This window comes from Falco naumanni, chromosome Z (assembly GCF_017639655.2).
Source record: "Falco naumanni isolate bFalNau1 chromosome Z, bFalNau1.pat, whole genome shotgun sequence".
In the NCBI taxonomy this organism is placed as follows: Eukaryota; Metazoa; Chordata; class Aves; order Falconiformes; family Falconidae; genus Falco; species Falco naumanni.
Window position 1 is genome coordinate 86447312 of NC_054080.1, and position 16548 is coordinate 86463859.

At 42.1% G+C, this 16548-nt stretch overlaps 1 protein-coding gene across 3 annotated transcripts; it reads left to right on the plus strand.

Moving 5' to 3' along the window:
• The first annotated feature begins 1857 nt into the window (after window positions 1-1857).
• LOC121081016 (signal peptidase complex catalytic subunit SEC11C) lies at window positions 1858-8957 on the plus strand. 3 transcript variants are annotated; one of them, XM_040579579.1, is made up of 6 exons: window positions 1858-2397; window positions 4083-4192; window positions 5312-5461; window positions 7617-7736; window positions 8269-8326; window positions 8745-8957. In XM_040579579.1, the coding sequence occupies exons 1-6, from the start codon at window positions 1873-1875 to the stop codon at window positions 8796-8798; spliced, it is 1017 nt and encodes a 338-aa protein (XP_040435513.1). In that variant the 5' UTR covers window positions 1858-1872; the 3' UTR covers window positions 8799-8957. The 3 variants fall into 3 exon arrangements, with proteins under 3 accessions (XP_040435513.1, XP_040435516.1, XP_040435515.1); XM_040579582.1 differs by lacking the exon at window positions 1858-2397 and adding an exon at window positions 2515-2703; XM_040579581.1 differs by lacking the exon at window positions 1858-2397 and adding an exon at window positions 2982-3391.
• Window positions 8958-16548: the final 7591 nt, after the last annotated feature.

A 16548-nucleotide genomic window follows, 5' to 3' on the forward strand; every position in this document is an offset into this window, starting at 1 on the left:
TAAGAGGACTCATTCACGCACCCGGCCGTCAATAAAGAACTGTCTGCTTATCTACATAATATTGGTGTTGATGAGTTTTTCATTCCAATATTTTGGTAACAATAGAAGCTACACGAAAAACAATATGTGGCTCCAGATTTTGTGGCTAACAAGTCACCCTAAAGAGATTGTGATTTGTTAGTCTCCCTTATAGTGCCTGTACTTTCTGATCATTTTGTCCCAATCACCATTTTAATCTTTGCCATTTTTTAAAGAAAATGGTAAGCAGATTTATCCACAAGAGAGAAAACTTCTGTTTGTTTTTTTTTATTCTAAGTAACACTGTATGAAAAAAATCTAGTCCAGGGCAATTGCAGAAAACCTTTTGCTGGGCAAGAATCTATCAAACATTTCAGTGGTCAGATCCCACTCTTAAAGAATAGATAACTTTGTTCACCACCTTTTTAATTAAAATCTTAATTACACAAAGAAAATTCAGAAATCTTCTAGCCACCTTTGAGTTTGCTCTTGTGTATTTTCCTTCTCCACTTAGTAATTACTTCTGAATATTACATCTACTCAAAGGATAATGACAAGTCATATCAGGTATTTTGTTGTGGCTCCAGGGACGTGTATCATCCATGTTGTGTGGTAATGCTGAGGTTCCTAGTTTGAAAGGACAGCTGACTCAGGCTAAGCAGATGAGGCAGCCAGGTAATGCTATCTACAGAACCATCAGGACAAGTGCGCTTTGGCTTGCAGCATCCTGGCAAAGTTTGGGCAGACGAAAATCACCTGGGTGATTGACATAGGACTGTTGGGTGAAGCTGCTATGATCCACTGCTGCCAAGGGCTCTTGCTGACCACTGTCCCCATGACCCACAACCAGTGCCTTGTGCAGGCTGCTTTTGAGTATCAAGGAGACTCCACAGACTCCTCAGGAACCTGTTCCAGTGTTTGACCACCCCTACAGTAAGAAAGGTTTTCTTTATGTTTAAATGGAATTTGCTGTGTTTCAGTTTGTGCCTATTGCCTCCCACCTCGTCACTGGGTACCAGCAAGAAGAGTTTGGCTCTTTGTTTACTCTGTCCCATCAGGTATCTGTATACACCGCTAAGATCCCACTGGAGCCTGAGGATGAACAACCTCAGCCCTCTCAGCCTCTCCTCTTCAGATTTCCTCATATAATCTATAATGGGCACCCTGGGGACATGGTTAACACAGAACATCAACTTCAGTATCATTTTATCTTTTGAGTATTTAAAGGATATCATAGAAAACTAACCTTAAATCATGTAAACTTAGAGGAACTCCTGTGTAGTAAGTAAAGGAATACTGGTGTCACTGAAAGAATAAACAGGTGAGATGATCTTATCGAGGTAATGCCTAGCTAGCATCCTTGGAGCTTTTTTTCCAGTGTCCATTTGCTGTTTCTGTCCACGATGCCATTACACATTCCTCTGTGATCTAATGCCAGTTCTGCCATTGTTAGTCACTCTTTTCCAAGCATTTGCTAACAGAAAGTCTGGAGCAATTACTGGCAAACTGAGTAAACAACTTTCCAGTGCTCCTTCAGACAAACTATTTGCTTCCATTTACCTTGGCAGCACTTCCTTGCATTCTTCTTCCACTGTCATTCACAGTCTTCATGAGCTAATTCTGAACTTGGTGAAAACCTCACTTAGTTTGGTTTACGTAATTCCCAGCGAATCACCAAGCTCTGTGCAATGACCCGCACTGATGTGGTGGGTTGCTGCTTCAGGCTTAGGCCATCACTGAAATGCAGAACTGGAAGAGCCTTCCAGAATTGCCTGGTCAGCCCTTCTGCATGGGAAGCGGTTAACTCCCACGGACATCGGTCTGTCTGTGGCAAGGAACTGCCTTTGGGAGATCATGCAGTTTAACAACGCTCTCCTCTCCGCGATCCCCATCTTTTTAATCTGCAAATACTTTTACATGGATTCGTTGACAATCCAGTTCAGTGTGGAGTCACACAGTTTTGACGACTGCGATGCCTCTCGCGGCCAGCGAGGCGGGCCACTGTCCCCTGTTCCCGCGGCTTCCTACGCGGCCGGGCGCTCCGCACCGCCCCGCGCGGCCCCGCCCGCTCCCCTCGGCCACCGCGTCAGTGCGCGCCGCCTGCCTGCCAATGGACTGTGCACACGCAGCGCAGCCGCGCGGAGCGCCCCGGCAGCCGCCTGGTGCGGGAGGCTACCGCCGCCGCGGGCCGTTGCCGCCGCGGGCCGTTGCCGCCGCCCGGCTGCGCCACAGAGGCGTTCGGCTCCTTCCGCCGCCTCACCCCCGCCAGGCCTCACCGTCCGCCGAGAGGTCCCTCGGGCCGCCAACCGCCAGGCACGCCGGGGCCGGAGGCCGGAGGCCGGGGACGGGGGGGCCTCGGCGCCAGAGGCCGCCGCCGCGGTGCGTGTCGGGAAGCGTAGTTCCGTTGGCGGCCGCGGCCGCGAGCGCGGTCGGGGCAGGGGCGGAGGGAGACTACGACTCCCTGTGCGCCGAGCGCGCGCCCGCGCCGCCTTGGTCCGCGCCGCCCGTAGCTGCGGCCAGCGGCCCCCGCCGGGCTCCGGGCTGCCAGCGCGCCCCTGCGGAGGAGGGCCCGGGAGGGCGCCGCTAGCGTCCCGCGGCCAGCGTCCCGCCGCCGGCCGGGAGCGGCCCCGCCGGGGCCCCACCATGGACCTCTTCGGGGACCTCCGGCGCATGAACAAGCGGCAGGTACCGGCCGGGCTGCTCCGGGCCCGGGGCAGGGCCGGGCCGTGGAGGCCGCTCGGCGGTTCCAGGGGTCGGGGTCGGCGCAGGCTGGGGCGGGCCGGGGCCGTGCGGCCCAGCGGCGTGGCTGTCCGCGGCCGTTCCGCGAGTGCTGTCGACGGGAGGCCCGTGGGGCCGGGCCAGGGCCGGGCTCCCGTCTGGACCTGCCCTGCGCCCCGCGGCGGGGTCCCGGTCTTTGGCGGCAGCCACCGGGGCCTGGGGGGTGCGGCTGGCCGGGGGGGCGCTTCCAGGCCTTGGGCTTGCAGCTGAGAAACCGCATTTTCATGTTCCTGTCAGTACTCGGCTTCATTTTGGAGACACGGCATGTGGAAGCGCATGGGTGTGTTTGAACTGCCGGAGTTCCAGATGGGTGGCTTTGTTTTATCTTTACTGTGTGATTACGCAGGTACCTCCCTGGAAGGGTCAATGTGACAAATCAACCTTCTGACTTTTAGGCTTTGAAAGCTACGTGGTTTGTTTTTATTTAGTATCTCTCAATCATTTTACAAACCAGCAATTTCAGAGCCGATTTTGAAGCTTGACCAATGCTAAGTTAAGGGGGTCACATACCTGAAAATCCCAGCATGTGTATTTTCAAACTAGGACGATGGTCTGGGAATTTCTGGTTCCATATTTTACATCAGCAAGCCGCATGGTAAGTGGGGACAGACAGGGTCGTTTTCTGCCGGTATCTTCATGTGTTACCAAGAAGAAAAAAAAAAAAAAAAAAAGGGAAGTAGTGTGGAGAAAGTGTAACCACTGCTGTAATGCCTGTCAAAGCGGTAGAATTTGGGACAGGTGGAAAATCTTTTATTGAGTTGATTACTTAAGAATTTTCTGTCTGACAATAGCAGAGAATGATCCCTTGTCATCTCTCTTCTGCTCCCACAACTTTTCTTTTTAACAAAAATAACTGTTCACACTACAAAGGCAGCAATTACTGATTTTACAGTATTTCTTACGTGTGTTTTGAATACTTAAGAGCTTGGGTAGGAGTCAGGGATGTATGATCAAAATAGATCATTTGCCTTTTAGCTTCCTGTATTTTATAAGTCTTTGCTAGTGAGTTCACAAGCTCCTAGCACTAACAAATGGGAATGGGAATATTGCACAGGCAGAATAAGCCAAGATTGAGGTGCACAATGGTTTAAATCTTTATGCTGCAGTACAGTTGGATTGCCAATACAGCAATCTGTTCCATGAGGCTTCTTTTGGAATGTGATTTTAGTATAAAAGTCCACGTGCCTGTATTGTGATTCACTGGTGCTTATGGGTTGAAATTCTATATTGTGCTTCTAAATACAACACAGTAACTTCTAAAACACTCTTTTTCTTGTTCCGTATAGCTGTATTACCAAGTCTTAAATTTTGCTATGATAGTGTCTTCTGCCCTTATGATATGGAAAGGTCTGATAGTCATTACTGGAAGCGAAAGCCCTATTGTTGTGGTGCTCAGGTAAGTCAACGTAAAGGCTTTTTTGTCAAAGTCTGAATATTGTTTGTTCTTTGTCTCCTGCCCTTCCCTCTTGGATAGATTTAGAGTTTGAAATCTCACCTACTTAAAGAAGTATTCAAACAGTTATTTTTCTTCTAACTCTGTTTTTGGACACTTAGCAAAGGCTGCTTTTGTAATTGCAGTCTAGTTGTCATTGAAGTTTGCAGAAGTGGTAGGCATGTGAAACCTTTGAAAACCTAGGCTCGTTCACTTATTTAGTAGATAAACTAGTCAAGACTACATATATATATATGTTGCTACCTAGGGATAGTAATCCCTGGATAGGTGTTAGGATTCCAAAAAATTAATACTGTTTTAATAGAAATACATGTAATCCTATGAAGCTTCTGTTGTCTTCTGAAGAAAATGCATAAATGTGTTGCACTTCTTGAAGCCATTGAACACTTTATGGTCTATTTGTTAATTTATTTGGGTTTTTTTACCATGTGTATATTTATTTTAAAATTATATTACAGTAAAACTTTTGTGAGCTTGACATGGAGTTAAACGCATGTTCATGGAAGATTCAGCCTTACAGAAATTGAATGTGTGTCAGCAAAGAATGCAGTAAATAACAGTATTTTAATAGGAATTGCCTGTTCATGTTATTAGTTATGATACTAATAGTAAAGATACTATGTCTGGCTTTGAAAGAAGGCATGAATTTTCTCATCATGAATGGTAATCACTGATGTAAGCATAACTCTTGCTCATGTTGATTAAACTTTCCACATACTTTGTGTTGTACTGGAAAACATTTTTTGGCTTTTCACTAATAGATAGTTAACCAGAGTGGCTCATTTTGTTCCTTCTTCATAGCTACAATACTGTTACTTTCCAATGCAGCTTATCTCTTTCTTTCACTGAGGCAGTAAGGAGGTCTTCTACAGGTTGTCTCAGCCTGGGCCTTACTGAGGTTTGCGTTGTGTTAAACGCCTGTGTAGTGTTACTGAATTCGTGAAGCTACAGATTTCCGTTAAAACTGTGAGTTTATCTGCAAGAATGAAATGTTCTTTGTTTTCATGGTTCTTCTTTCATTTACCATAATGTTAATAAACACTCTTTTCTTTCTGTTTGTAGTGGCAGCATGGAACCAGCATTTCACAGGGGAGACCTGTTGTTCTTAACAAATTTCCATGATGACCCAATCAGAGCTGGTGAAATAGTTGTTTTTAAAGTTGAAGGCAGAGACATTCCAATAGTTCACAGAGTAATCAAAGTACATGAAAAGTAATGCAGCTTGGTGTTTTCCTTGTTTCTAAATAAGATAGTTTCCTTCACCATGTATTTCAATTACATTTTAATTTGGTAGTATTTTATGAAAAAGGCTAGTGAGGATATGCTGTGAGATAAAATCATCTCTAGGATGTGATCCACTTTTGTCCCCAGTTCAGTGAGGGACAGGAGTCAGGGTCTCACAGAAGTTGCTCAGGTTCAAAGTAGGTAGACCTATGCCAAAGAGGAGTCCAATAATGCAAACTGTACATGTTATTTTTGCAAAGTACTAGCAGTATGTATGGGAGTAGAGTCCACTTCTGTACTGACTGTTCCAGAATTGGGATTTTGGTTATGAAAAATAACTACTTCTAAAAGCAGACCTCTGAAAGAAGGTGAAGATTCAGAATCAGAGCTGTAGATGAAGTCTGACAAGTATGTGATCTTTGTTAATTGAAGTTTTCCAGAAACAAGATTTGACTCACAATGAGAGAAGATATTCTTACTCTTTTTGTGTCTGGTAGTCACAATACCAACAAAAATTCATGCTGAAAAGCAACAGGTAGATTACTTGGGTTTACTGTTATTGCATATGACTGATATGATAAACAGTTCCTTCTCAAACAAGAGAGAGGCAACAGTGAAAAGCTAACCTGGAGGTGGCAAGCATTGATGTATTTTCTCCTCAGAAGTCCTGGCCGTGAACTGAAGGGGGTTTTTTTTTCAGTAATACCTGTTCTTCAGTGGTTTTTTTGAAACAAATATGTATATCTAAGAATTACCTCTTTTTTTTTTTTTTTTTTCCTCTAATACCTAATTTGTCTTCATAACAACTCCTTGTTTCTTGGTATCATTACTTCCAATTAGCAGCTTCTTGAGCAAAATCATTCTGAAGGCTGTAAACGTAATGACTTTATTTAAATGGGAGTGTTGAACTGCTTGCATTCATCAGCTGCACATAATGCCTAATGCTTTAAAGGGAGCAGAACACGGCAGGTTTTCTAATGGATGTTCAAAACACCGTGTAAGACATCTTGTTCATTTGAAACAGTAGGGAAAGGTTATGATTTGGGCGTGTTCAGGGTTTTAAAGCTCTGTTCCTACAAAAAGGACTGAGCCTCCTCAATGATCGGAAAAGGTCAGGACATCAGCTCTGGCTCCAAGGGAGCAGCCTAGCTCCCCAAGCTCTGCAAGCATTCTTCTGTGGTGGGGAGACTGCTGTCTACAGCAGTGTTTCTGTCACCTGGGTTTCTCCATGCAGTCCCCTAAAAACCCCACATAAAGTTTTGTCTGCATTATATTATTTAAAGACTGGTTATGTGTGGGTTTTTTATTTGCCACAATAATAAAAACCAAACATAAGGGAACTTTTGCCTGGAACTCACTATGTTGTTTAACAATTAATGGTTAAGCTAAAACTGTATTGCAGTGTTAGTGACAAAATACTGAATTTGATGCAGATTTGCAGCTACTTTAGAGGGTCTTCAATATTTATTTCTATAAAAAGGACAAAGCTTGATTTGGATGTAAATATCATTACTAAAAGTTAAAGAAGTATATAGAACTTGGGGGAAAATTGCCTAAAGCATGTAGTATTATACTGCTTTCCTTCCTAAGGGAAGATTATTTTTTTTAGGGTCATCTACCTCATCTGAAATTTGTGATTTAAATTCAGTTAAATTAATTTTCTAATGTGTGGTGACTTCACAGGGTCTTACTCCACAATGCGGGGGCATGTGACCAAACAAAAAGAGGATAAGTAGAGCAGTATTCAGTATTTCAGAGTTAAATTTCTATTCTGTTGAAAATGCAGAGGGTAGAGTGGTGGGGTTTTTTTCCCCAGATAAGCACATACTGCTTTTGTTGAGGATGTTTAGTGCCTGCTTTGGATGGACAATGTCCCTTTCTTGTCAATTGTGTAATTGCTTGCATCAAATTACAATCTAGGAGGTTTTAAAAAACACTCATTGTTAAAATCTATTGACTCTGTCAGTAAAATCTGTAACGTTAATGATTTAATGGTGTCTGTTAAATAAGCAGGACAAACAGGACTGGAAGCAAACATTGTTATCTAATCTTGTAGCACTTTTCATCTTCATTGTGCTTTGTAGATGTTAATTGAAGTTTTTAAATTAAGTGGTATTTAGTTTATCACCTCATTGCCTTCTAGAGAAAATGGGAACATCAAATTTCTGACTAAAGGTGATAACAATGAAGTTGATGATAGAGGCTTGTACAAAGAAGGACAGAATTGGTTAGAGAAGAAAGATGTTGTTGGAAGAGCAAGAGGGTAAGTGATGCAAAATATCTGTGTTCTTTGTAATTAAACAGAAAATGTATAACTTAAATCAGTTTGCTGTTGGTACAGGCTAGGTCTGGTGTGGTATTTTTTAAATTTCTTAAATATAGTGGTAATTAAAAGAACTTCACCTGGAAAAGTTGCTTTCTGTAGTCAGCTCTAATGTGGAGAGTGGAATTATTTTTTTAAAAAAATGGCACATTTAACATATAATTCACCAGTAAATACAGAAGTAACTAGAAATTACTAGAAAATTATTTCCACGTTTCACAGGAACTTTATGCAGGGTTTGACTTTTGACTTTGTCCCCTTCCCCACTTGAAATGAAATCTGTTAAGATTTTCTCAAGTAAGTTGCTTAGATTTTTATCTGAGGAAGAAAAAAATAATCCCATTCAGATATACTTTAGTGACAGGCATAAGTGATTGGTTTATGTTAAAATATTTAAGATTGAGTAACATTGAAACATTTCCATGTAATATTTGAGGGTTAACTTTACATTAATCTGTTTTGTCAATTTTAGATTTTTGCCTTATGTTGGTATGGTAACTATAATAATGAATGACTATCCAAAATTTAAGGTATGTATACAGACATTTTAAATGCTTGACTTTAAAACTATAAAATAGCAAGTAAAGATAGTAAGCGTCTTGCAAATGAAAATACATGTTAATAAATTTGTTTCTGTGGTTTGTTAGCTAACATAAAGTGATTTGTGTTTTCTTGCTTATTTTAGCTGGTCTGTTATCCAGTAGAACTTAGCATTTGTAATAATTGGAAAACATTTAATTTATAGGAATTTCATAAGTATACAGTTTGTGATGCCTATTTATGATTAATATGATCAAGTTAAAATATTCCTGTAATTGTATAGGAACACAACTCTAATTGTGTACTCATCTAGAAGGTGTAATGTTGGAGAGAGCATACTTTGAACAATTTGTAATTTGAGAGCTGCTGTGAAGGGAAATTATGATCAGTCTTTATTTTCTTTTGCAGTATGCTCTTCTGGCAGTAATGGGAGCATATGTACTGCTGAAACGTGAATCCTAAAAAAAAAAAAAAAAAAAGTCATTTTTCCGAGAGAATAGTATGAAGTTAAATATACGGGAGGGAAAAAACGTAATATATTTCAGATGTTTTCATTTCTGTACACAGTTATAAAACCGAACAAGCTTTTGTCTGTCTAAATAAACTGCACAACTAATGACTAAAGCTTTTGGCTGTTACTTAATTGTGAAGTGTCATATTTTCTATTCTATCTTAGATCCATGCTGCTTTCAGTTAGCCTTTTGCTTGCATGGAAGATGCTGACTGTCACGTGCTAAAGCAGCTTATGGCACTCCTTGATATGCTGTGTTGTTTTTCTTAAGTGGTACTGTGTCTGAACCCACTCCCTCTCTCCTGTTTATATTTTTTTTCTTGATCATTTTTAATTTCTGTCAGCACCCTCTCTTTTCATGACCATACGAACTGGTTTTGTCAGTACTTCTAAGGACACAGCATATGGATTGGAACAGGTAGTGAGTTGTAAGAGTTTAGTCAGACTTCCATCTAAAGAATGTTGTCTAGATACGGCTGACAAAAATAGGCAAGAAAGGGTCTTCCATTCTGATTTAAGAATGAAGAAATGGAACTTGGGGCTTTTTCCCTGAATTTGTGTTTTGCCAGTTGACAGGGTCAATGGATAGCACACAGACACCAATACAGAAAATAAGCTTGTTTCAATTCAATAAATTGTTTGTTTCAAATAAATACAGAAAATAAAGCAACATGCACATACCATACAATTAGCCTATGATACCCTGATTCAAGCAGTAGACCAGATAAGTAAGGCGATGCACCTAATCATTACTACACCAGGTTAGCTATGGTGATTAAGAAAGATTGATATTCCAGTTGTCCTAATACATCACCATCCTCCAGATGCGCAGGTGCTGGGGAGCACCTCTTACGGCAAGGATTTGGAGAGCCTCTCCCGGCAATGGGTAAGTGCTATGCAGGGTGTCCCCTCATAGCTGAGGTTTCCAAAGTTGCTGCAAGAGGGTCCAGCTTTTGTGCTATGGAATAAACAAGGTCACCTAATCGCAAATGTGGAAACATCTGGTTTCACTTGCCTCTCAGATCCCACCAAAGCCTGACCAGGGCTCAGGGAGGACCTGAGGGAGTTTCCTTTATCTACTGCATTTTGACCACCCGGTTCCAAACAGGACCAAACAACTGGATCCACAGCCTCGGCCACCTGCCTCTAAGCAAGGAAAGTTGTGCTGTCTCTTCACTACTGATTATATTTTATCTAAGCTACATCTTTTGCTAAGGATCATACATAGTTCAATAACGATCATGTGCATTTTGCTAATGATGATATATATATATGTATTTGTAAATATATATAATGTTTGGCTGGTGGGTTCATCTAGAGGCCAGCTTTGGCTCAAGGCCTGTTGCTCAGGCCTCAGCACTTAGATTTGAAACTTGCACCTTTGTGGTCTAGGGACAAAAAACCTTGACGGCCTGATTTTTTGAGGCCTGATTTTTAGGGACTGTTCGTGTTTCTAGAACTGAGGTTGTTAAATGTTCTGCCTTTGTGTTTCTAACTATAAAACAAACCTAACAAAAAGATTTTATGGGGCTTTTATCAACATTTGTAAATTACTGAATGAATAGCACAGCAGTATACTTAAGTAATATTACCAATAAGGGTCAGACATAACTCATATTCTGGTTTTGAGAATGCATTGTTCTCTCCTATCATATGACATCTGAATGGTGTTAAACATAAAATTGATTTTTTCACTTGAAAATTTACTTGATAACTGTCTTACATGAAATTCTGGATTTTTCTCTTCTTGGATTCAAATGTCAGTGTTATACCTTCAACAAAACAGAACTTGTTTTCCTCACTTGCTTTGGGGTTTTGTAGCTTTGATAAGGAACAGCATGATGCTTTTTTCCTGTGGAGTTTTGTTTCTTCTTTAATCCCCCACCTCTACAAAAATATACTATTATACAATAATGGCACCTGTTCTGTTGTAACAACCAGTGCTGAAAGGCAGACAACTGCTGAATTTTCCTGAGTAATATTACTTCTTTTGTGTCCTGCTAAGCAGTCTTCATGACAAACTGCATTATAAAAATCAGTTATTTTGTGTCGAATTGTGTAGAAGTAAGTATAATAAATGGCATGTCAGAATAATTTAGGTATCTTTAATGCAGTCTCCCTGGAAGTGTTACTATCACTCTTCAGAAAAAAAAACTTAATTTTTGGAGGCAGTGTATGTGTAGTAAGAAATTTTTTTTATATACCACCTCTTTACCCCACTGCCCCCCTCCCATATTGCTGAAATTAGAATCATTTCTATCCACCTAACCCAATGCAATCACAGTCAGCTCTAACTTTGAAAGTGGGGTTTTGGACATAACCCAAACGACAAATTTGACACATTATTGTGGGAATTTATTCTTGTGCTGAGGAAACACAGATTAGTAAAAAAGATGCAAGGATAACATCTAAATATGTGGGTTCATGCTCAGAAAAAGAAACTGTATTTCTTGGGTATGATATCCTGTGTCTTGTTTGGATTTCTCTTGATAAATCTTAACCTGCAGGGTTGACTTGCACAGTGGCGCGACGTGGTTGTCAGTGTTGCCATATCTACACTTTTAGTGGAATGCTGGATGACAGTGCGGGCCCAGTTTATCTTCCTGGCTTTAGCTGGATGCCTGAAGATCTGCTGACTGCATCCACCAAAGCCACTTTGGTCAGCACATACAATAACCTGTTCAATCATACAGGCAATCTGCTTTCTCTTTTGTGAGAAACAGTATTTCTTTTTTCTCAGCTAGTAGAACCAGATGCTGTAATGATAAATCTCATATAAATATGAAAACTTCTTGCTTGCATGGGAAGGGTATAAAGAAGATGGAGCTAGACTTCTTGGTGCCTGGTGACGAGGCAAGAAGCAAATTCATCTGAACATTAAAAATGTTTGCTCTGCAGGTGGTTGGCTAAAAACTAAAACAGGCTAAAAAACACGGTGAAACCACTAAAACATGGTACAGCTATTCTTTTATGTGGGATAAAAGATTTTTATTTTGTTTCCAAATTTAGGAATCTCAGGGTCATTTCTAAAAATTCTCACAGTATTTCTGTTGATCACTTGAAGAAATCTGTGAAGAAATATGTTAAGTTTGCTGACTGGTGGCTGCTTTGTTCATGCTGGTTTGGTTGGGCGTCTGTGAATGCTTAGAGATTACTCCTGACCAACTGGATTGGGTTGCTCTTGATTCTGTTCTTTACTTTCATTCCTGTAATTGTCTGAGCTACTTTTAACAAACTATTTTCATTTCTGATGATATTAGATAGTGCTGCTTATTCATTTCTGTAGAGTAGAAGTCAGAGGGGAAGGAGCGCCAAAAGTTTTGCCCAGAACCTAGATTTCTGGTATAAACCCTTTCTTTCTGTTAGATAACAGTACAGAATCTTTTAGTTCTTAAGCTGATAAGCAATGATAACTGAGGTTCTATGGTAAAATGCATCTCAGGAGGATGTTTTCTTTCTACTGTGAGTAAATTGCTCTCTGTGATGCTTGAATGATTTAATGTCTGCTAAATATTAATAGCATTTGCAGCAGAGAGAATGCAGTTTCCTCTTTGATCTCTTTTATAGTTGAATGTTACCAGCTTTTCCTGCTAGTCTTGCTGAGAACAAGTTTGAAGGTGTCTTTACATATTGCAGCTGAACTTACCAATAAGCTCCGGTTGCTGAGATCAGATGATTCTCCTGCTGCAGACAGCATGGTCATATATCTGTTTTTGTGTAAGCTTCTTGTTCAGTGGGGACAATGCAACTTCTAAACCTAGGAAGAACTTGGTAGTTCTCTGCTGGGTTTATGAGTTGAGCAGGCTCAGCAAAGCACATGGAAAGAAAAAAAAAAAAAGGAGCATGATAGGGGCAAAGGGGGAGGAACAGATTTAGCCTTTGGGAACAGTGAGCTGTTAGATTTTTAGTGTTTAAAATCTAAGAAGGGTGTTCAGGTACTTGGGCAAAGCTGGTGAAGGGCTGGAAGGCATTTCTTGCGAGGAGCAGCTGAGGACTCTGGGCTTGTCTGGTTTGGAGAGAGAGGGAGGCTGAGGGGCAACCTCATTGCTCTCTGCAGCTTCCCAAGGAGGGGATGTGGAGAGGGAGGTGCTGAGCTCTTCTCCCTGGGATCCAGGGACAGGGCGCCTGGGAACGGCTCAAAGCTGCGCATGGGGAGGTTCAGACTGGATGTGAAGAAGCATTTCTTTACCAAGAGAGTGCTCAAACCCTGGGACAGGCTTCCTGGAGAGGTGGTCAATGCCCCACGCCTGTCAGCGTTTAAGAGGCATTTGGACAATGCCCTTGACAATGTGCTTTAACTTTTGGTCAGCCCTGGAAGGGCCAGGCAGTTGGGCTAGATGACCACTGTAGGTCCCTTCCAGCTGAACTTTGCTATTCTATTCTAATCCTATTCATCTGTTTGTCACCTCTAGAGTAACTTACAGCAAGGGCACAGACCAGCCCCAAATTAAATTTATGTATTTTGCTGCTCTTTGTGCTTCAAGCAGAATTTTACATACACTCTTCAGACTAAGGGACAGACTGTTTGTGCAGGTGTTTTGGCAGCTTATAGATGGGGCTGACTGATACGAAGAAGTGGGTTAAGGGCCTATGTATTTGATGCATCAAGGTGCTTTCCCTTTTCTACAGATACAACTTCTTTTTTCAGTTGCCCACTCTGCTTCTAATCTGCAGATTCCCTTTGAAGTCAGGACAGATCAAGATATAATTGGTGGATCTACTGACTTATTAACTGGAGGCAGAGTGCTCTGTTGATCCTTGAAGCTGTGGTAACTGGTTCACCTCAGCTCACGTGCTGCTTTGATATTAATACCCTCTGGGAAGGAGGGCTAGCTTGACTATTGGTGTGAAATACAGTGCATTTGTGACACTGGAGAAAAGAAAAGAGCATTTTAAAGCAAAATGCCTCCATACTAGTAATGGATGATACTTTCTGTGGGGTTTTGGGGGTTTGTTTGTGAGTTTTTTTGAGGAAGATGAAGAAGCTACAGGCACAAGTACTATGTTTTTAACTGAGGAGTGGGGAGCAGGAGAAATTCAGACATTGGTTTGAAGCCGTTTGTTTTTTCTTTCTAGGTAGCTGCATTTTCACAGCTCGGCTAAAACCTGCACCCAGAGCTGTGCAGGCTGCAGTGTGTATGGCTGGGGGCTGTGGGCATCATGGGATGCCCTAGGCTGGGGCCATGAAAGAGGGGTGGGCACTAGCGCAGACCCTTGGGGTGATGACTGGTCCCCGTGGCTATGAACAGTGTTGTGCTCGTGAGAAACGGCCAAGCGGGAGGTTGGGCTGTGTTTGGTCTCCTCCACTTCACTTCAGTGTTCAACGACGGGGTCGTAAAGGCTGGGGCTGTGAGGGGCAGCCCTGGCGCTGCTGGCTGTATGCCCACCTGCTCCTCACAGCCCTTCTGGGAGGGCAGTGCTGGAGGCATCAGAGTCCTGGCTGCCAGTCATCCAGGCTGCACTGCTGCCTGTGTTGGTAGGGGTAAAATGGGAACATGGAGTAACTGGAGAGAGAACTCCAGCTGAAGCCTTGTTTAGCAAGTAATTTCTCTGTTTAATCAAGATGGTGAGCAGCAGTGATGAAAATGACATTTTGCTCTGCATGCATGGACATCTTGGGGGGCCAAAAGCAAACAAACTGTAAGCTGCCTACATGGTACAAATTCAGTATCTTTCTCTGCTACACAGCTTGGCTTAAATAAGTGTATTCCATCTCTTCTGTCATCATGTATGCCCCAGTGTACTGCTTTTGTATATAGAATCAACTCTGCTTCTCCAGCATTTCTGTGTGAACATGCTATCAGCAGAAACTATATATACTATATATATAATTACATATATATACACACATTATTTGTAGTCTGTGTCCATATGTTGGTATAAGGAAATCTGACATGGACATGACCATCACCTGAATTTTGAAGCTGTTTGAAATATGAACCACTTGTCTGCATTTGAGTTTTACAAATAAAGCAGCTGTGGACAAAGCTTTGCTTCTGTTGCAATGCAGTGCCAAGTGGCAATGACCACATTTGCTAGAACTAGAACAAAAGGTAGATGTGAAACATCTGACTGCAGGAAGGCCTGGGGAGCAGGGTGCTGGTGCACCAGCCCTCTGAAAGCCCATGGGACCTGGGGGCTGCGTTTCTGCTGCGTGCTGGAGTGCAAGCAAGGAGGAGAGGCCTGGAGTTTTTGTTCTCTGGGAAGGATCACTGTGCATCTCTGCCCCAGGGATGCCTGAAGCCTTGGCTGTCCTTCCCAGCCAGCTCAGTGCTCCAGCAATCGCAGCACAGCCAGGGCTGTGTTGGGCACCTGGCTGTGTCGCAGGGGCTCGGGGCTGGCCTGGGCACCTCACAGCTTCCAAGGGACAGTGGCTGTGGATGCCTCATCACTGGCTGTGCCCAAGGCCGGGTTGTATGGGGCTTGGAGCAACCTGGTCTAGTGGAAGGTGTCCTGGCCCACTGCAGGGAGTTGCACTGGATGACCTTTGAAGGTCCCTTCCAACCCAAATTGTTCCATGAATCCATGGCTCTCTGAAGACGACCTCTCCCAGCCCTGCTGCTCCCTGCCTGGAGTTTGCACCCCCACCACTCTGTGCTCCCCAGGACCACAGTCACAGCAGCGTCGCTTGAAGCATTTTGTATTCTCCAGGAAGGCTCATCTGGGACTGCCTCTGTCCATCCAGCAATAGTTCCTGAGAATTCAGAGACATAAATGCTTCCCATTTAAATTCTCAAAATATTGGACCCTTCCACCACAAAAATTACAAAACAAAAAAAATGTGATGCCTAACGCAGCATACTAACATACACTAAATGCACAATAAACGATAGGTTAAGCTTTAACTGTTTAGGTCTAGGACTTCCTAAAATGCAGTGCAAACAGTATTAAATATCTTAAACTGTGCCTTATTAAATGTTTATTTTTTCATATTGTTCAGCCTCTGTAAAGTTGTGGAGCTCTTTTTCTGAAAAATGTCTTCAGTTCTTCAGGGAACTGTTACGGCAGAGAGTCAATTTTCAGGTTATTTGCAGAACGCCTGCCCCGACTACAGGTTTGGAGTGCTGCAGATCAGTCTGTTCAGCATCTTCAACATTTACAAAGTTTTCCTCAGTGATGGTGCCTTGTTATTACATTGCTGATAACGCTTAAACCATTGTTTGTTCTGTACATATATTATAGCTGTCTCTAATGTCAGGGTCACTACATTACAAAGAAAATGATGAAAGGCACACAGTTTTTCTTTTATCCCTTTTTATTTACATAAAATCTGCCTCGATAGAACAATCATAGCTGTCTAAAATGTAAAGGAAGCAAATTAAAGTGTTATTGTGGTAATTGCATTGAAAAAAACATTAATGTTTTCCTTAAGTGCAACAATAGTTCACTTTGCCACAGGATATATGAAAATTAGAAAGGTATTTTAAAATGAAGAGAACTGTTTCTTGATGTTCAAAAACAGATTTGTTACTGGATTTCATCTTCAAGAAAGAAAGACTGTCTCGAATGAGTGAGTCAGTCACAGCTGATGTCACTTGCATTTATTGCCCTTGAATTCTTTTCTGTTGGGGGGGGGGGGTACAGTATGTTATTTCTGTACATTATCAAATTATTATTTTTCTGAAAACGTTAATAAAACTAAGAACTAGAATAAATCCATATTACCTTTTTTATCCTTATGAACAGGTAAATAAAGAAATG

Coding starts and splice junctions, on each gene's coding strand:
- LOC121081016 (XM_040579579.1), top strand. CDS start 1,873: ATGCAGTTTAACAACGCTCTCCTCTCCGCGATCCCCATCTTTTTAATC. Junction 4,193..5,311: donor CCTATTGTTGTGGTGCTCAG/GTAAGTCAACGT, acceptor TTCTGTTTGTAG/TGGCAGCATGGAACCAGCAT. Junction 5,462..7,616: donor GTAATCAAAGTACATGAAAA/GTAATGCAGCTT, acceptor ATTGCCTTCTAG/AGAAAATGGGAACATCAAAT.